The 18361-nt window shown below is 36.3% G+C and overlaps 1 protein-coding gene across 5 annotated transcripts in view; it reads right to left on the bottom strand.

Annotated features, from left to right (window-relative positions):
* Positions 1-5662: 5662 nt before the first annotated feature.
* Positions 5663-18361, bottom strand: part of MATR3 (matrin 3) — a 29948-nt gene continuing 17249 nt past the window's right edge. For 3 of the 5 annotated variants that reach the window (XM_014529070.1, XM_014529068.1, XM_014529069.1), the window contains exons 4-15: positions 17952-17993; positions 17320-17432; positions 17031-17083; positions 15961-16086; positions 14938-15063; positions 14604-14771; positions 13717-13848; positions 13307-13350; positions 12841-13213; positions 10295-10661; positions 9722-9843; positions 5663-7521 (exon numbers count right to left, since the gene is read on the bottom strand). In XM_014529070.1, the coding sequence (XP_014384556.1) occupies positions 7471-7521; positions 9722-9843; positions 10295-10661; positions 12841-13213; positions 13307-13350; positions 13717-13848; positions 14604-14771; positions 14938-15063; positions 15961-16086; positions 17031-17083; positions 17320-17432; positions 17952-17993 (1717 nt within the window). In that variant the 3' untranslated portion in view covers positions 5663-7470. The remainder of the gene's footprint in view (positions 7522-9721; positions 9844-10294; positions 10662-12840; positions 13214-13306; positions 13351-13716; positions 13849-14603; positions 14772-14937; positions 15064-15960; positions 16087-17030; positions 17084-17319; positions 17433-17951; positions 17994-18361) is intronic. The other 2 variants (XM_014529071.1, XM_014529073.1) reach the window with 2 other exon arrangements.

Raw genomic sequence — 18361 nt, 5'->3', positions numbered from 1 at the left:
CGCCGCGGTGGGCCCCGCCCCCTCGTTCTGTCAGCGCTGCCCTCTGTGGCCACTAGAGAGCGCGCGATAGAACGCGCAACCTCAAAGGTCTCATCTCCCAGGCGGCACAAATGTGCATGCGCAACCGCCTTTCCGACGTGCCCTGGCGGCCGCGGGGTATACTGGGATACTCGAGTGGAGCTCCCAGCCCCCTCATTGACCATATACCCTCCCCTATTTCAAGAATGATGGGATGCAGTGACTAGGGAAGTTAGGGATTGAAGAAATCCTTGAAAAGACACAGGGACTTAGACTCACCTTCCTGCAGACCTTTTTATCATATAAAATACAGGGGTGGCAAGTTTACAGTTGTGAGTTCATGTAAGTTTATTATACTAGAGGCCCGGTGCACAAAATGCGTGCACTAGTTGGGGGGGGGGGTCGTTCCTCAGCCCCGCCTGTGCCCTCTCTCAGTCTGGGAGCCCTTGGGGGATGTCCAGCCTGCTCCTAAGCCATCAGTTGGACATCCTTAGCGCTGCCACTGAGGCAGGAGAGGCTCCTGCCACTGCCCCTGCGCTCACCAGCCATAAGCCTGGCTTCTGGCTAAGCGGCGCTCCCCCTGTGGGAGTGCACTGACCACCAAGAGGCAGCTCCTGCATTGAGCATCTGCCCCTGGTGGTCAGTGCATGTCATAGCGACTGGTCATTCCACTGTTCGGTTGATTTGCATATTAGCCTTTTATTTTACACTATTTCTTATTATTAACCTGCTTTTATACCCTTGTATGTAGATATCCTGACTGAAACACTCCACATACAGGTTTGACGTTAAGTATACATTCATATCTATGTTAATAAAAAAACTAAAAACCTATCAATAGGGAATTAAAATATTTTGAAGAGTAAGTTATTAGAAAGTTGTATACTCATTGATGTGGAATAATTTTCCCCCAAAGTAGGCTGCAAAACATCATTTATAATTTCCTAAAAGTATAGGCATGTGAGTATAAGTGAAAATATATGATAAAATAGCAATATCTATATACTAGAGGCCCAGTCGGTGCATGAAATTCATGAATGGGTAGGGTCCCTAGGCCTGGCCAGTGATCAGGGCTGATCGGGGCCTTCCGGCTGCCAGTTGCCAGCCAGGTCCTTCCTTTGTTCCGCGCTGCCCCTTGGTGGTCAGCGCACATCATAGCAAGAGGTCGAACTCCTGGTCGGTAGAACTCCGGAGGGGACAAATTGCATATTAGCCTTTTATTATATAGGATTATATAGGATAGGATAGGTGGTCAGATTTTAAAGGATTTACTGTCTCCTGTATATTTTTTTATTGTCTGAATTTCCATGAAAGCTTGAATTGAACTTATAAACAAGAGAAAAATCACACCTGAAATGAAGTCTAACAAATTTCTATAGTAGTTTGGTAATAGCCTTGTCCCTGTGCTCACTTGTATCATGTATAGAATATGTACACCGCAGCATTACTGAGTCTTGAGTAAGAGCCAAGCACTGTGCAGGGAAGCAATGGTCCACTGTTCTGAATGTTGACAATTCCGGTGAGGAGATAAAATTAAAAATATAACTACCATATGACCCAGCAATTCCACTACTGGTATATATTCACAACTAGAAGTAGGGTCTTGAAGAGGTACTTGTACATACATGTTCACAGCAGCACTGACAGTACTTCAAACAAGGAAGCAAACCAAGTGCCCATCAATGGATGAATAAGCAAAATGTAGTATATACATACAATGGAGTATTATTCAGCCTTTAAGAAGGAAACTCTGCAGTATAGTACATCACATTAAGTGAAATGACACAAGACACTTTGATTGCACTTATATGAGGTAGTAAAAATCATAGACAACTTGCAATGATGGTTGGGAAGAGCTGGAATTGCTGTCACTGTTTAATGGGTATAGTATTAAAAGATGAAGTTATAGGGATAGGTGATGATTGTACAGTACAATCGTATCACCACTTAAAAATGGTTAAGACAAATTTTGTGTGTATAAAAAAAGAACCCCAAACAAAAAACTTGTCTGACTTAAGGTTTTTGCAGAAGGGTGATGTGTGCCTACATGTGTGGAGTACTGGAGGGCAGAGGCAATTCCTCTTCTCCAGCTTAAGTCAAGCCCTTCCCTGCTCCTGGTTTTGGGCAGCTTGGCTGCTCCTTAAAATGATATGGGTCTGCCCTAGCCAGTTTGGCTCAGTGGATAGCATCGACCTGCAGTCTGAAGGGGCCCGGGTTCGATTCCAGTCAGGGGAACATGCCCGGTGTGTGGACTTGATCCCGTGTGGGGCATGTGGGAGGTAGCTGATTGGTGATTCACTCTCATCATTGATATTTCTCTCTCCCTTTCTGAAACCAATATATACACATACCAATAATCATCTAAACTGCAATCCCTTTCCCACAGGCTCAGGACACTACAAAATAAATTAGAATGCAGATTTTCCAGACTTCTATTTTTTTGTGAGAAAAGCAGATTCTGGGAAACAGCACCCAAGATTTTAAAATATTACAGATGTCCTACTATCGGAGTGGGAATGTTGACTTTTGTGTACTACACCCAACAGATTGCCCTTTTACCTTTTCATATTCCCTATTGTACACTTGGCTTTTAGAGCTCTTCAATGCTGTGATAATTATAAAACTTCCTAAGAACTCTTTAACTTCAAGAAAAGGTCTAAAAATTTTAGGTCCTTTAAGTCTTTTAAAAATTAATCATACTTCCTGAGTCTTCACATCCAGAATTTTTCCTATATAATCTCAAGTAATTTGGTACCTATATCTTCATTTACCTAATTAGTACTTTTTTTTTAAAGAAAGGTAATCTGCATATTTAATTGGGCAGGAGGGGAAAGCCACACAGATTTTCAGGGAGAATTTGGTGTTGATAATGGTGTGAAGTAGTTTTAGGGAGTAACCATTGGAAAGCAGAAATGTGGAGAATATTACTTCTAAAATTCACACTGCAATGAGAATATTCCTCAAGAGAGCATTTTAAGTACCCTTAATTACCTCTTAAGTACCACACTATTCTTTGAGAGTAACTTTCCAGAGACTGGGACACATGGGACCCAGAAACAAGGTTGCATGTACGAAGCATTTTAAGCTGTTTGATAAATGCTAGCCCTAGCCGATTTGGCTTGGTGTATAGAGTGTCGGCCTGAGGACCAGAGAGTCCCAGGTTCAATTCCAGTCAAGGGCATGTACCTTGGTTGCAGGCTCCTCCCTGGCCTGGGCCCTGGTCGGGTCTCATGCAGGAGGCAACCAATCGATCTATCTCTCGCATCAATGTTTCTCTATCTTTCCCTCTCCCACTCTAAAAATTAATGAAAAAATACCCTCAGATGAGGATTAACAAAAAATAAAAGAGAATAAATGCTAATTTCTTTTGCCTATTACTCAAAAAGGTTTATCTAAGGTGGGAGATCCTCAAATATCAACCCCAAAGCCCTGGCCCTAGTTTCCTTCCCCACATAAAAACCCAACTCACGCCCTAACTGGTTTGGCTCAGTGGGTAGAGCGTCAGCCTGCGGACTGAAGGGTCCCAGGTTCAATTCCGGTCAAGGGCATGTACCTTGGTTGCGGGTACATCCCCAGTGGGAGGTGTGCAAGAGGCAGCTGATCAATGTTTCTCTCTCATCGATGTTTCTAACTCTCTATCCCTCTCCCTCTCTGTAAAAAATCAATAAAACTTATAAAAAAAACAACTCAGCTGGTGCCTGACACTTCTCCTTGAGCTTTCTTCCATGTACCTGGAGGTGAGAAACCCATTGAAAAAGGTAGTTCCTGGCCAGGCCAGCCTTGAATGTACCGGCCCATTAGAGCTCAGAGCAGTGAGGAACAGTTCCAGAATGCTGATGGATGAAGCCCAACTCTCATCAAGTGTAACCTCAAGCCATGTGCTTCATCGCAGGAGACAAAAGTAATTAAGCTCTAACCAGTATCAATCACAGCAAGTTAATTGTACCCGATAGTGAGAGGTAGCTATTTCCATTTTACTGTTCACTCAAAACTAACGAAGTAGGTCTTATGAAGCTTTTCATTAACTTCTACATTGTGATGGAGTGGTAAGGCAGCCCCACTGGTGTGGTTCAGTGACAGCCTCAACCCATGAACCAGGGCACATGCCTATGTTGTTGACTTGATTCCCAGTATGGGGCATGCAGGAGGTGGCCGATTGATGATTCTCTCAAGTATGTTTCTACTCCATTCCTCCCTTTGAAATTAAAGAAAACAAAAAAAAAACCTCTCTGGCCCAGCAAAATAGTAAATTCCCAAGACTTCATGTTTCTGCTCCTTCCTTGAAATGTCTGACTGAATGCATTAGGTCCCCAGAAGATGACCATTTTTTAAATATTCTGAGCAAAAAAATAAAGGATAGACTTGTTTCTAAAATGGGGTGGCCTTCAGCGATTTTTAAAGAAATGCTTTCCTGCCCGACTGAGGCTCAGCGGTTGAGCATCGACCTATGAACCAGGAAGTCACGTCTCGATTCCCGGTTGGGGCACATGCCCAGGTTGCAGATTCCAACACAAGTGTGGGGCATGCAGGAGGCAGGCTATTGACTATGATCCTCTCTCATCATTGATGCTTCTCTCTCTGAAATCAATAAAAATATTTTAAAGAAGAAAAAGAAATGCTTGCCCAGGCCCCCAAATGAAGATTATTTTTGTTTCCTTTAATTTTCGATTTGGAACAATAGCAAAACCAGTTCTTTTAAGTGATAGTATCTACACCAGACATCTCACTGAAAATGCCTATCAGAAAACACTTCTTGCCCTGACTGGTGTGGCTCAATTGGTTGAGTGTCCTTCCATGCACCAAAAGGTCCCCTTTTCGATTCCCAGTGAGGGCACATACACAGGTTGTAGGTTCGATCCCCAGGAGGGTACATATGGGAGGCAAATGATCAATGTTTCTCCCTCTAAAAAAATCAATAAAAACATTTTAAAAAAAACCCAAAACACTTCAGCTATAGGTAAAGCAATTTCCTCAAAAGTGTGACCTCTATACTTGACATCACCATCATCCATAACTTGTTAAAAATGCAAATTGAGACCCAACTGAAATCTAACACATCAGAAATTCTAGGAGCAGGACTCAGCAATGTTTCAGCAGTCTCCAGGTAATTCTGATGCACTACTATAGAGAACCACTAGTACAGTATAAAGAAAAAAAAATCTCAGCCTTATCCGACATTCACAGGATAGGAACCAGAGCCAAAGGGGCACGCACATTCCACTCAATCCTTGAGTTTTCAGCTATATTCAATGGAGATTAATAAGGGAATGTACAGAAATGCTCTGCACACTACTATAAATTTTCTTAAACAGCCTACAGACTACAAACATTTTTATTAACTTAATTTTTAAAAAACCATCCTGCAGCATTCCTGCAGATTTCTACTACACACCAAGAACCTATTTTACTTTTTAAAGACATCAAAAATCAACGATGGACAAAGCCAGATAAAAATTTGTGTATTCTTTCCACTTTTACAACCTTAATAACACCTGCCATAATAATTAATAGGTGTTCCTAAGAGTTTCCCTCAAAAGAACTGACTTAAGATTAAACTAAACGCTAAAATTGAGGTGGGAAAAACGTTCTTAAACTTTACAGCAAGTTTGAGTAGAAACATTGCTAAATAAAGATTTGCATAATCTGAGAAATAGCTGTTACAGGTTTATTTAAAACTATCAGTTAATGAGATGTTCTGCTTTCTAAATACTATGAAAACACTAAATATTTTTTTCTACAACTTGGTACACTGACAAAGTAGGACCTCTGGGAAAAAAGCTATTATTGACAGAAAACAATTAGGAATGCTGTTGTACACATACAGCTTTATGTTGTTGCTGTTAGGTAAAAGTCAGAATTAAACAAAATTGGGTAATTAGTAAAGGCCAAAATTAAACTGCACAAGTAAACTGGCAAGGATTTTTTTGTGCATGTTACATTAAAAAATTATCATCTGACCTTCAAAGAAGGACCATAAAATTGTATCCAACTATTTGATATATCATTTGATACACCTGGACCTAAGTGTTTCAAAAAGAATTCGTAAGTTATTTATTTTTTAAATTAAAAAATAAAATCGAGAACAGATAATCCTGAAAGCCAAGAATCCTAACATATTTTAAGAGGCTGCTACAACTAATTCTTGCTATTACATGTTATTTCCAATTTGACTATTAAATAAGCATGGCTAAACATCAGTGTTTGCTACTTCGTCTTTTAGCATTTTAAACTCCCAAGGTTTTAAAAACCCATGAACAGCCCCGTTTCTTGGTTATGTAACAGGAACAAGAAATCCACCAGCACCAAAACTTTAAAATTCAGATCTTTAGTAGCACTCTTTAGATTTAAAATGTAGTAATTTGTTAAAACATGCAAAAAAGTGTAACAGCAAATAAAAACCACAACTGACAAATTATATTGGTTAACATTTCAAACATGTGTAACCAATGAACATGACCTAGGTTTTTATTGGTATTTCACCTCAGAAACTTGAATCCACAGATATAAGCAGTATATAACCAGAAAGTTACAAGTAAACACAGATAATACATGCAAATTTCTGTTCACAAAGATCACATGTGCAGGTATATGGATTAGAAGCGTGCGTTTAGATTATGGCCAAACTGTTTTTAAATGCAGAAATGTAAAATTACATCTTGAAAATATGAAAAGATGGTCTACACACTTCAAAAATCAAATGTTGCTTATACCAGATGTATGACAGCTACAGGATTCAAGTGACAAGCAATAAGGTCTATAGAAATTAATACTGGTCAAAGAGAATGAGAATATTTTTACATTTCACTGAAAATACATTGACTACTAGAATACGAAATCTAGCAGAAACTTAGGGGAAAAATTACAAAATCTAATGCCAGTTACTTAATATTTCTTATTACCTAAACAACAGCATAACATTAAAAGAAAACTGCACCTGTATTTTAATTGCTAACTTCAGTTAATGAAGTTACCAAAAAAATGAAATGCAATAAAAAAAGCTTCAAACTCCAAATGAAAAGTCTGCAAGGCTCAGATTAAAAGGTGGAATGTTTCAGATGAAAAGTAATAAAAATACAACTGGTTTTGTTCTTTATTGAATGGAATCGAAAGTTTTGACATTTCTTTGAAGCTTAGAACTACTAAGTTTCATTTCTTTGAATAGTTCTACGTATCATTTTTTTAGTGGTGCAAGTTGTCTCAAGTAGCTTACGAAGTCAGTCTCTACAAAGTACTTGTCTGTTACCATTCTGATAAAACAAAAATTCTTCATTAATTTAACCGTATGTGTTTTTGCTATAACACTTAACACAAGAACAGACATCTATTATTTTCCCACTAAAACAAAAGAGTACAATAGTTTTCTTCTAACTATCAGTATTGTATTTAAAAAAGGTTAACATTAAAAACGAAGAACTATTATTTTCCTTGAAATCGTTAAGCTTCTTGCACATCTTAAGTTTCTTTCTTCTGCCTGCGTTCTTCTGCCAATTTATTCAGAAATTTCTGAAAAGTAAAAAAATTTAAAGGTGTTGAGTTACTTAAGAGTAACACAAATTAATTAACTCCAAAATAAAACAGTCTATCCAGATTTGGGGATTTGAGTGTAATTTAACCTATAATCTTATCAATATTTTAAAAGATTCAGTTATTCCTATTAGTGTACAAAGCTAAAATGGTCCAGGGCACTACAATAAGGCATGGGAAAACAATGGTGAAATGTGAAAAACAATCACTTCAATGTGTAATTAACACTAATTTATGAAGATGAGAAAATCTCAAGACCACAGTTATATAGAAATGCTACCACTCCAAGAACATTGATTAGTTAAAATGACATGAATTTATTTAATGCCCCCTTCCAGTAAACCAAGTGGGCAGCCTTTTCTTAAAGGGCCAGCAGTAAATTTTGTAGGTCTGTGAACCATTTGGTCTTTATTTCAACTATTCAATTCTGCCATTACAACTATGTAAGTAGCCATAAACAATACTTAAATGAATCATTGTGGCTGTGTCCCTAGAAAACTTTATTTATAAAAAGAAGGTGGTTGGGCTGCAAGTGTAGCTTGCTGACACCTGTATTAGATGTGTAACCTCTAGAGCTCCTGGACTCCAAAGATCTAAGACGTTAATAAAAGTAAAAAAATAAAATAAAATAAAAATAAATCTACTGTAAAACATCCAAAGTTTCTTTACTTTTGGCTGAAATTTATCAACTGTGTAGTTATTGTAAATTGATGAAGATTAGAAGCCATTATATCCTTAAAAAGAAGAAAAATTACCACCTTGGAAAGTATCAAGTAATTTATCCTTAGCAAGATATTGTATTACATATTTTTAAAAGTATTCTTTATTCTCACTTTTAAAATTTATTAATTTGAGAGAGAGAGAGGGAGGACAAAGGGAGAGAGAAACATCAATTTGTTGTCTCACTTATTTATACATTCATTGGCTGATTCTTGTATGTACCCTAACTGGGGATCAAACTTGCAATCGTGATGTATGGGGATGATGCTCTAACCAAGTGAGCACCTGGCCAAGGCTACATAATAATTCTTAAAGTTGACAAAATTCATTTAAAATAGGAAATAAGAGAACCACCTCCTATAGAATTTCTAGAAAATTAGAATAGCTAGAAAATATTAGAAAGCATGGTATTCTTTATAAAGTGTCAAGCACCCAGAGACCACTTTTATATTTATATATCTCTAGGTAATACATATAGTTTCTGCCATCAAACAGCTTAATTGGATGAAATATATAAAATTATTCCTACTGTTGAAAATAACCACCATTCTTTTCTCATATCCATGATAAGATACTCACAGCAAAGAATGCATTTAAAACATGTGATACTGCAAAGAACTAGATTTCCTAAATTCAATGTTATCCTAGTAAATGCATAGAACATGTTGGATGACTAACTACTCTTGTAGTTTTGTGTTACAGAACAGTTACCTACAATTATGAGTGCTTAACTCCTCTACTTTTAGGGTTTTCCCCTGTTATCCATCTCATTATTCCGTCCTTAAAGAAGCCACTAACTAAAATACCCACTTTAAGAGATCAACCGAAGGACTTGTATTAAGCATAACCAATGGACGCAAGACACTAGGGGTGGGGGGTGAGGGCATGTGCTGGGAAATAGGGGAGGCTAGGGGGAGGTCAATGGGGAAAAAAAGGAGACATATGTACTACTATTTGTAATACTTTAAACAATAAAATAGAATTTTAAAAAATCCAAATAGAAATTTGGATTATTTTTTGCTCTATTCATTTACCCCTTTAACTTTATATCCTGTTAATCATAAAACTTACTGAAGAGTGTCATTATTAGTAAATAATAAAGTCAATGTAAAAATCATTAAGTATGACAGGACATAGTACTTTATGAAGTGAAAAAGGCTTTATGTCACTTGGTCTTCAGGCTCCCAGTATTTTCCAAATTAGACAAATTACAGTCCAATATCCATTTGAGAATACTTAAAAATAAATTTAATTTTATTACAAAAATTTTAACATGGTTAGAAATTATTAAATTATTATTTAATTAGAAGATACTACAGAAAGTGGCAGAATAGCTGTTTCTAGAATTAAACTGCTTATGGCCCATCAATAAAAAAAGAAAAATGTTATACATGCTTTACTTTCCATAAGCTTACACTGTTTTCACAAAAGAACTGTCCTCTTTCAGATTTAGCCTTACCTTTAATTTCTGATAATGAGGAAGGCTGCTGCAATGAGTATTCTTTGCAACTTCTTCATTTGTATAAAAGAGTGAACACAGCTTACAGTAAAACCCTGTTTTAGGTATCACATAGTCTATACCTAGAACACAAACATATATTCTTACAAATTCAGTAAACTGAGTAATTTAGTGTTCTCAAATGTTATTTTTGTGTGAGAAGTCCAAATGGCCTAAGCTAAAACAAAATCCAACAACAAAAAATGACATTAGTTAATAGTTGTATTTAATTGATGTTCAAGGTCCCACCTAATTATACTCTTAAAAAAGGCAGAAACATAACAGGTAAACAAAACAAAAAGCCAGTGAAATTCTTAGAAAGCTTTGAGAAAAGAATACATTTCTGTAATGATAACAAAAGATAATACAAAATCAGGAGGCTTGGGTAAGAAAAAAATGTTTCAATTAAGATTAACAAATTGTTCTATACAGAAATAAATAAAATGCTATCAGAGCTTATGTAAGACCAATTTTAAAATCTTATATATGAGTTTGGGAAGGGTGAGAGGGGAAGAACAAAACCTTAAATCTCACCAACAGGAACATTGGGTTGATAGGGTCCAATTCTATACTCATCTGGGATTGTATAGTCCTCCTTGTTTTCATCACTTTGGCCATCTGCATTCTCACTTGTATCTTTGTTGGGATCATCAGCATTCTCAGCAGATTCATTACCTGGTTCCGTATTTTCCTCATTTTTAATTCCATTTTCCAACGCTGCTTCATTTTCTTGATCAAGTTCCTCGATCTTGTCCACCTTAATTTCAACCAAACCATCATCATTTTTGTCACCAGATTTAAATGCCATGCCCGATTTACGAAGTTTCTGAAGTTCCGAATCTTCCTCATCACCAACCTCATCTAGAGTGACAAAACCTTCCATATTCCCTGGGAAACGACGCTGTTAAGAAAGACAAATTTACTCTGCAACAATTATCCTGCAGCATCCCTTCCATTTGCTTTACTTAAAGGGAAAGGGACAGCGTCTTTGTCTTTATTCATTCTCTCAAAATACTGACTTTCCCCCGCCTAAAAATCACTGATTTTAAAAAACTTAGCTTGTTTTAAAACTAAATAATTGAAGGCTTGCCTTGTGCAGAGAGCAAAAAATAAATGATATGAGGATAGTCATATTCTAAGTGTTTGGAGACTTTTATATTTCTAGAGCATCTATCTTCTATATATATATAATCTATATATATAAAAGGCTAATATGCAAAGTGTCCCCTCAGGAGTTCAATTGCTTGCTATGACATGCGCTGACCACCAGGGGGCGGCGCGGAACAGAGGGAGGCCCCAATCAGCCCTGATCGCTGGCCAGGCCCAGGGACCCTACCTGTGCATGAATTTGGTACACTGGGCCTCTAGTATATCAAGTAACTGATTAGTTATAAATAACTTAATGATGTCCTCTGGAAAAAAGTATCTTGTGACACAACTGTTTTTTAGAGAATACCCAATCCAAAACAGTGTAGCAGTTAAAAAAAAAATTTTTTTTTAAAAATCAAGCTCTGGAGTATGATGGCCTAGGCTTAAATTTTGGCTTGACCACTTATAAGTAGTACGGCCACTGACAATTAATGAACTTCTCCATGCCTCAATTTCCTCATTCATGAGATAGGGATAATGATAATGAAGACATCTGTTGCATATGGTTAATGTGAGGGTTAAGCTAATTAACATATATAAAGAGCTTACAACAATGTATAGCATGCAATAAATGTTTAATAATCACAAGCTCTTTTAAGAGTCTGGAGGTAAAAATTTCTAATAGTTGGCCCTACCCAGTTTGGCTCAGTGGATAGGGTCCCAGGTTCGATTCTGCTCAAGGGCAAGTGCAGGAGACAACCAATCAATGTGTTTCTCTCACACTGATGTTTCTGTCTTTCCCTCTCCCTAAAAATCAATGGAAAAATATCCTCAGGTGAGGATTAACAACACAAAAATTTCTAATAGTTGAATGTTGTTTAGAAAGAAACCATAGAATAGGATTACAAAAATCTCATTTTAAATAACTATAGGCCCAGTGCACAAAATTCCTGCACTGGGGGTAGGGTGGGGGCATCCCTCAGCCTGGCCTGTGCCCTCTTGCACTCAAGGAGCCCTCTGACAGCTTAGGTCCGCTTCCCGCCACCACTGATGTGCTTGCCAGTCATCAGCCCGGCTCAGGGCTTCTGGCTGAGCGGTGCTCCTCCTGTGGGAGTGCACTGACACCACTAGTGTGCGTCACAGCAACCGGCAGTTCTGCCATTCAGTCGATTTGCATATTAGCCTTTTATTAGATAAAAAGGGTTTATGTGTTGATTTTTAGGAAAAAGAAGAGAGGGAGGGCGAGGAGAGAAACATTGATTTGTTGTCCCACTCATGTATGCATTCATTGGTTGAGTCTTGTATGTGCCCTGACTGGTGATTGAACCTGCAACCTTGGCCTCAGGACCACACTACAACCTAGGTACCTGGCCAGGGTTCAAGAACCATTTAATATAAGTGGCTTCAAAGACATTTTAATGCTCCAATCCTTAGTATACATGGGTCTTTGCTTTATTTATTGTTCCTTGTATCATGTACCTATTTTTATATTCATCTTATATGCTATTTGTAACATCTATTCTAAGAAAAATATTTTAAAAGTTACTGAAATATCTGATCAAGTGTACATTTCTCATATAGGAAGAATTTTTAAGTTCAACGATTTTTTAATGAGTGGAAATGTTTTAATCATCTTTTGGTCAGTTAATTTATTGCAAAATCATACCCATCTTTTAAAAAACAAGCTGAACTATACAGCTGCCTCAAAGTACTTACAATGTAGAAGTATATATAGTTTTAAGTATTTTTAAGTATTTTCCCTTCATTACTAAGAAGTCCTCTTTTTGCACTGTCATTTTTGGGCAACTTTAAGAGGTCCTATTTAATCCAATTATTGCAGAGTTTAGACTTAAATGCTTGTATTATAGTTCACACCTGATTTTTTTTCTAATATAAGTGATTGAATCTCTTTAATCTGCTAAGGTAAATAATTTGAAACATTTATCTGATCTAGTTTTCTATTAAAACAGATCAATACAATCTTCTTTTACCTTTTTAAGCTTCTTCTTTGCAGCTGAAGCACTTGCATTTCCATCTTTTTTCACAGCTTTGTCTGAAGGTTCCTTTTTCCCATCAGAAGTCACATCACCTAAATTAGCGAGATCTGTCTCATCTTCCACTGAACTGCCACTTTCTAGCAGTGCTGCTGCTTCTTCTTCATCTACCAGTAGCTCATCTTCAGATTCTAGAAGCATGCTGGGTTCTTGTTCTGCCTGGTCATCTTTTGTATCTTTTTCACCATCTTCACCTGACTTTTCTTCTAGTTCTTTACCTTCAGTTGTACCTTCAGTCTTCTGGGAACCATCAGTTTTGGATTTCTTATCGCTTGGAGATTCTTTGCCATCTGGAGAATAAGATCTTTTTCTGAAATCAAGGAGATATACATCAATTAATTCTGAGTTGGAAAACAATAGTTTAATATACCATTATTTACACACACAAACAAAATGAAATTACCGGGATTTATCTTTTTTCAGCAAGTCAATGCCTCTGTTAGGAATCTAAAAAGACAAAATTTTGCATTAAATTAACATATTAAAAAATTCACTTGCAGAATACATAATTATCCAGTTAATTAATAACTGATGACCATCCTTCAGATAATCAACTAAGCTTATTCAATCCCTATAAACATACCTAAGAATTTAAGGTAACTTTAGTCAGCATTTTTTTTACAATCAACATTTCAATCAATCAGTGGATAATAAACATTTTGGTAGCAGAACTTTGTTCAAAGAATCCAGGTGCTTTTACAGAACACCAGATAGAAAACTTCTGCTACTAAGGAAGACCAGAAAAAAAAGAGGAGGTTGCTTTCTTTCAATTACTAAACCTAATATTCGTAAGACAAATCAAGTACTACATACCCTTAGTACCAATTTTTTGTATTTTTCAGACAGGTCAACTTTCACACATCTCCCCTGAAACCAAAGGGCCTTTTTCAAACAGTGGTCAACCATTGCCATAGCATCTTCTCTGGTCTCCATCTCAATAAAGGCCTTAAAAAGTTAGAAAGAAGATTATTTCTTAGAGAACTGTATATAATATGGTGCTTACTATTCTTTCTATCCACTTATTAGGTAGGACCAAATATAAAACTACCTATATACAGGCTTCCTGCAAAAAAGTAATTAAAGTAATAAGCTTAGTAGATATTAATCAAATTCTGTAAGAAAAGAAAAAATTATAATTAAAAAAATCTGAAAGGATATAAACCAGAACGCTGTTAAAGAAAGTAACTATTAACCCAGCCGTTGTGGCTCAGCTGGTTGAGCTCTCTGTACCCAGGAGGTAGCTGGGTTCGATTCCTGGTCAGGGCACATGCCCAGGTTGCAGGCTCAATCCCCAGTAGGAGATATGCAGGAGGTAGCCGATCAATGTTTCTATTTCTATCTCTCTCCCTCTCTCTGAAACAACAGTATCCCAGTTGAAATAACAAGAGAAAAAAAAAAGGGAGAATAAATACCTACACATAGGAAGATTTTTGGAAGCAAACCCTGGAAACAAATAGTGTTACTAGCCTGAGCAAAAGAGAGCTTTACTTTCCACTTTTATTCGATGCTTTACCTTATGCATCTACTTCAATGTGGAAGAAAATATTGTGTGGCTAAAAAAATTAATCTATGAGGAGATAAAGAAAATTACTTCCTCGTGCTTTTTTTTTTTAACTTAAAATGAGAATACATAGACACACAAATAAATCTTAAAGCACTTTAAGGAATAATCTTTTTCAAAATCTCTACATGTATATTACCTGACTTTTCATCCTCATCAGTATATAATTCTTTATTTTCCCATAAGGCTCAGCAAGCTTAAGGACAGCACTGTCAGAATAGCCAGAATGAGGTAAGTTGCTGAGATGTATCACACGTCCAAGCTCCTGCTTCTGATCAAACTTCTGGTCTGGTTTCCCTTCTGGTTTCTTTAATTTAGTAAATAGGAAAAAAGGGCATGTCAAATGTTGGTAGGTACACTATAATTATTAGTTAATATTATCCTAGTTATTAGCAACAATTTAAAGTAGCTAAAGTTAATTAAAATGATATATTAAATGAATGGCAATATAAATCTGAAAAAAAGACATTTACCTTTATTCTTTTATACTTCTGGGATAAATGGACTCTCACTGGCTTGCCAAATACTAATGCTGGTGTGGTTGTGTAATAATCCACTGCAGCCTGAGCATCTTCTGTGGTTGCCATTTCAATAAATGCCTGCAATTATAAACATAAAAAACAAAACTATTTCAAACATTGTTCAAAGTCTTTCCAGACATATTTAATCATTAAATAAAAAATACTTTCAAGAATCTAAAAGCAGAAAAACCAACATTGCTAGCATGCTGTTTTTTTAAACGATGTCCCAGATTTTATCTTCATGGCACTGAACTATCACTTATGCCTACTGGACTTGAAATAATGATTTGGCATGATTTTGGTAAAAGTTTTAAATGACTTTCCAAAGATTTATCCATTTACAGCCCTTATAGTAATTTAATAATGACAATTTACTGCTCAAGAATCTAAATTTATAAGCTCACTAATTATCTACTAATACTAGAATTTAGTATTAGAACAGGTCCTTGAATAATGTTTCATTACAACATTGATGAGATACCATAAGAACTTGTCTTGCTTATTATAGCCTATGGTAAAAAATGGTTTTGTTATATGTTCTTTTATTTAAAGAACACATTGATATTCATTAAGACTTAAATATTAACATACTTCAACTATTGGCTTTTCATCTACTTCGTTCCATATTGATGATTTAAGATTACATTGAGCCCTAGCTGGTTTGGCTCAGTGGATAGAGTATTGGCCTGTGGACTGAAGGGTCCTGGGTTTGATTCTGGTCAAGGGCACATGCCCAGGTTGTGGGCTCAATCCCCAGTAGGGGGTGTGCAGGAGGCAGCCGATCAATGATTTTCTCTCATCATTGATGTTTCTACCTCTTGCCCTCCTCTCCCTTCTTCTCTGAAATCAATAAAAATATTTTAAAGAAAAAAGAAAGATTATATTGAATTATTTCTCTAATACAAAACCATGCAATAATCTCTTTAGGAAATATATTAGTGATGAATAAATACTATACATATTTTAAACTCATACCTCATTAATTTTATTTAAGATCAGATGATTTGAAATGACTCCAAATGGTTCCACCAGCTGTAATAATTGATATCTCAAGTTTTTTCCTCGCTGGAAATCCATGATGTGAACAACTCGGCTAGTTTCCTATTCATTGGGAAAGAGAATCAAGTCAATAAATCTCTTTAAAAGCAATATGAAACAAGTTATGCACACTAATTTTATAGTCTAGTCTAATGTTAACCAGAACAGATTAAGTATCCTATATAATAAAAGCCTAATATGCAAATAGACCGGTCGCTATGAAGCGTACTGACTACTGGGGGCAGGCGCTTAATGCAGAAGCTGCCCCCAGCCCACAGGCTAGCCAAGGTGGGTGCCAGCAGGGCCCCCCCGCCCCCTGATTGTCCTGCAGCGGGAGGTGACTGGCGGCGGGGCTGGCGAAAGCCCCCCAATGGCCCTGATCGCCGGCCAGGCCTAGGGACCCTACCCATGCACATATTTCATGCATTGGGCCTCTAGTTTAAAATATCAACTCATGTAACAGTGATGGCGAACCTATGACACGCGTACTCATTTTTTTGGTTGATTTTTCTTTGTTAAATGGCATTTAAATATATAAAATAAATGCCAAAAATATAAGTCTTTGTTTTACTATGGTTGCAAATATCAAAAAATTTATATGTGACACGGCACCAGAGTTAAATTAGGGTTTTTCAAAATGCTGACACGCTGAGCTCAAAAGGTTCGCCATCACTGTCATATAACATTCTAGAGACTTTAAAAACTATACAGGAAATCACATGTCAGTGGGGAAGGGTAGATCTCAGTTTCAGAAAACAGTCTCTGCACTGATTTTTAAATTGAATACTATAAACATTACTGGATAGGAAAGTTCTTAAGACCCTGAATCAAGATGAGACCTCTCAACTATAGGCATATTGAAGATGAACTCTGATCAAAGTAATAGAAAAGCCTGATGGCTTTCAAACTATAACAGTCTTTCAATAGAAAGGACTATGACACAAATTCAATTAGCATATCATTCATAAAACAGTAATTACAGTAAAAGCAAGAGTTGAGTTACTGACCACTCTGCCTTTCTGCATGTGTCTTGGTCCTTGCAGGTTCCCATTTCCAGCACCTTTATGTGAAAAAAAGTACTTTTTTATTCTTGTAATAAATATACTTGCTATAATAGGCTATTTCAATTGAAAAATGAACAACTTTCAAACACTAAAAAGATATTACAAATATGAGCACCATGTCTTTTCATGCAATGTTATTTTTTAATAACAGTTTAATGAGTCTTCTTTTGCCCATAATCAGTTTATTTTTATGGCAAAACTTCTTAGGGAATAACACAAATTTTATAATCACCCAGATTTCCTCTTGGTCCAACTGCTGGCCCCCCAAGATGAAACGAGGGAGGTGGAGGCCCCAAAATTCCTGGCGCTGGGTTTGTAGATTGTTGCAACATGAAGGGATCACCCCTAGTAATGTGAAGACATAAATATAACAAGCATGATAAAGATGTCCACCAGAAATAATTAAAATTCATTATTAAAACAACCCCCATATAACTATGATTCTAATCTTTGGGGGCATTTATGTGTGAAGCAATGAAGAAAATTCTTAATAGTAATACAATAAAAATTACTATATAAAATAGTTTCTGAAAATTCACCCACAGTACTAGAATTGAACCTAGGACCCTTTAGTCCACAGGCCCACGCTCTATCCACTGAGCCAAACCAGCTAGGGCGGTAAAAACTTTTTATTAACACGAGAGACACAAAAGACACCAGAAAAATTAAAAGAAATGATAAATTGGATTTCATTAAAATGATAAACTTTTTAATCAACGTTAAAATTATAAAAAATAAAATTCACCCACAGTGACTTTGCCCTCACATTCAATAAAAAATATTCACAAAATATTTTGAAAAGTTTAACCTGAATTCCTTACATTGATCTCCTTTACAAACAATAGCTTAAAATTTTTAACTTACATTGTGTGTCCTGTATCATTGTCAGGGTTCCATTCTGGGTAGCTTTAAAAAGACCAGAAAATTAACTTTAAAATAAAACTGTCCTTTTCACAAAATAGCCTTGTTTGGCCTTTAAAATAGAGGTTACTTATTAGTAAAGTTATAGGAAAGTCTAAGTCTTAAAAAATATTTACAGTTTAAAACATGCCATACATTGATATTTCCCAAAGAAAAACTTCAAAACTACAAATTAATCCAAAGGAATGAAAATAAATTTGTTTTGTACTGCGTGAAAATGTAGGTAATTAATGTTGACTTTTTTTTCTGTATTTGCTAAGTCTTAAATAGAATCAATACTGTATGAGGAATTAGAAACATGGGCTATATAAGGAAATGAGGACCAACCACACAGGTTTTGCTTTTCCTATATA

Source organism: Myotis brandtii, unplaced genomic scaffold (assembly GCF_000412655.1).
Source record: "Myotis brandtii unplaced genomic scaffold, ASM41265v1 scaffold668, whole genome shotgun sequence".
Taxonomy (NCBI): domain Eukaryota; kingdom Metazoa; phylum Chordata; class Mammalia; order Chiroptera; family Vespertilionidae; genus Myotis; species Myotis brandtii.
The sequence above is the reverse complement of the archived record's forward strand: the minus strand, read 5'-3'. Positions and strand labels throughout refer to the sequence as shown.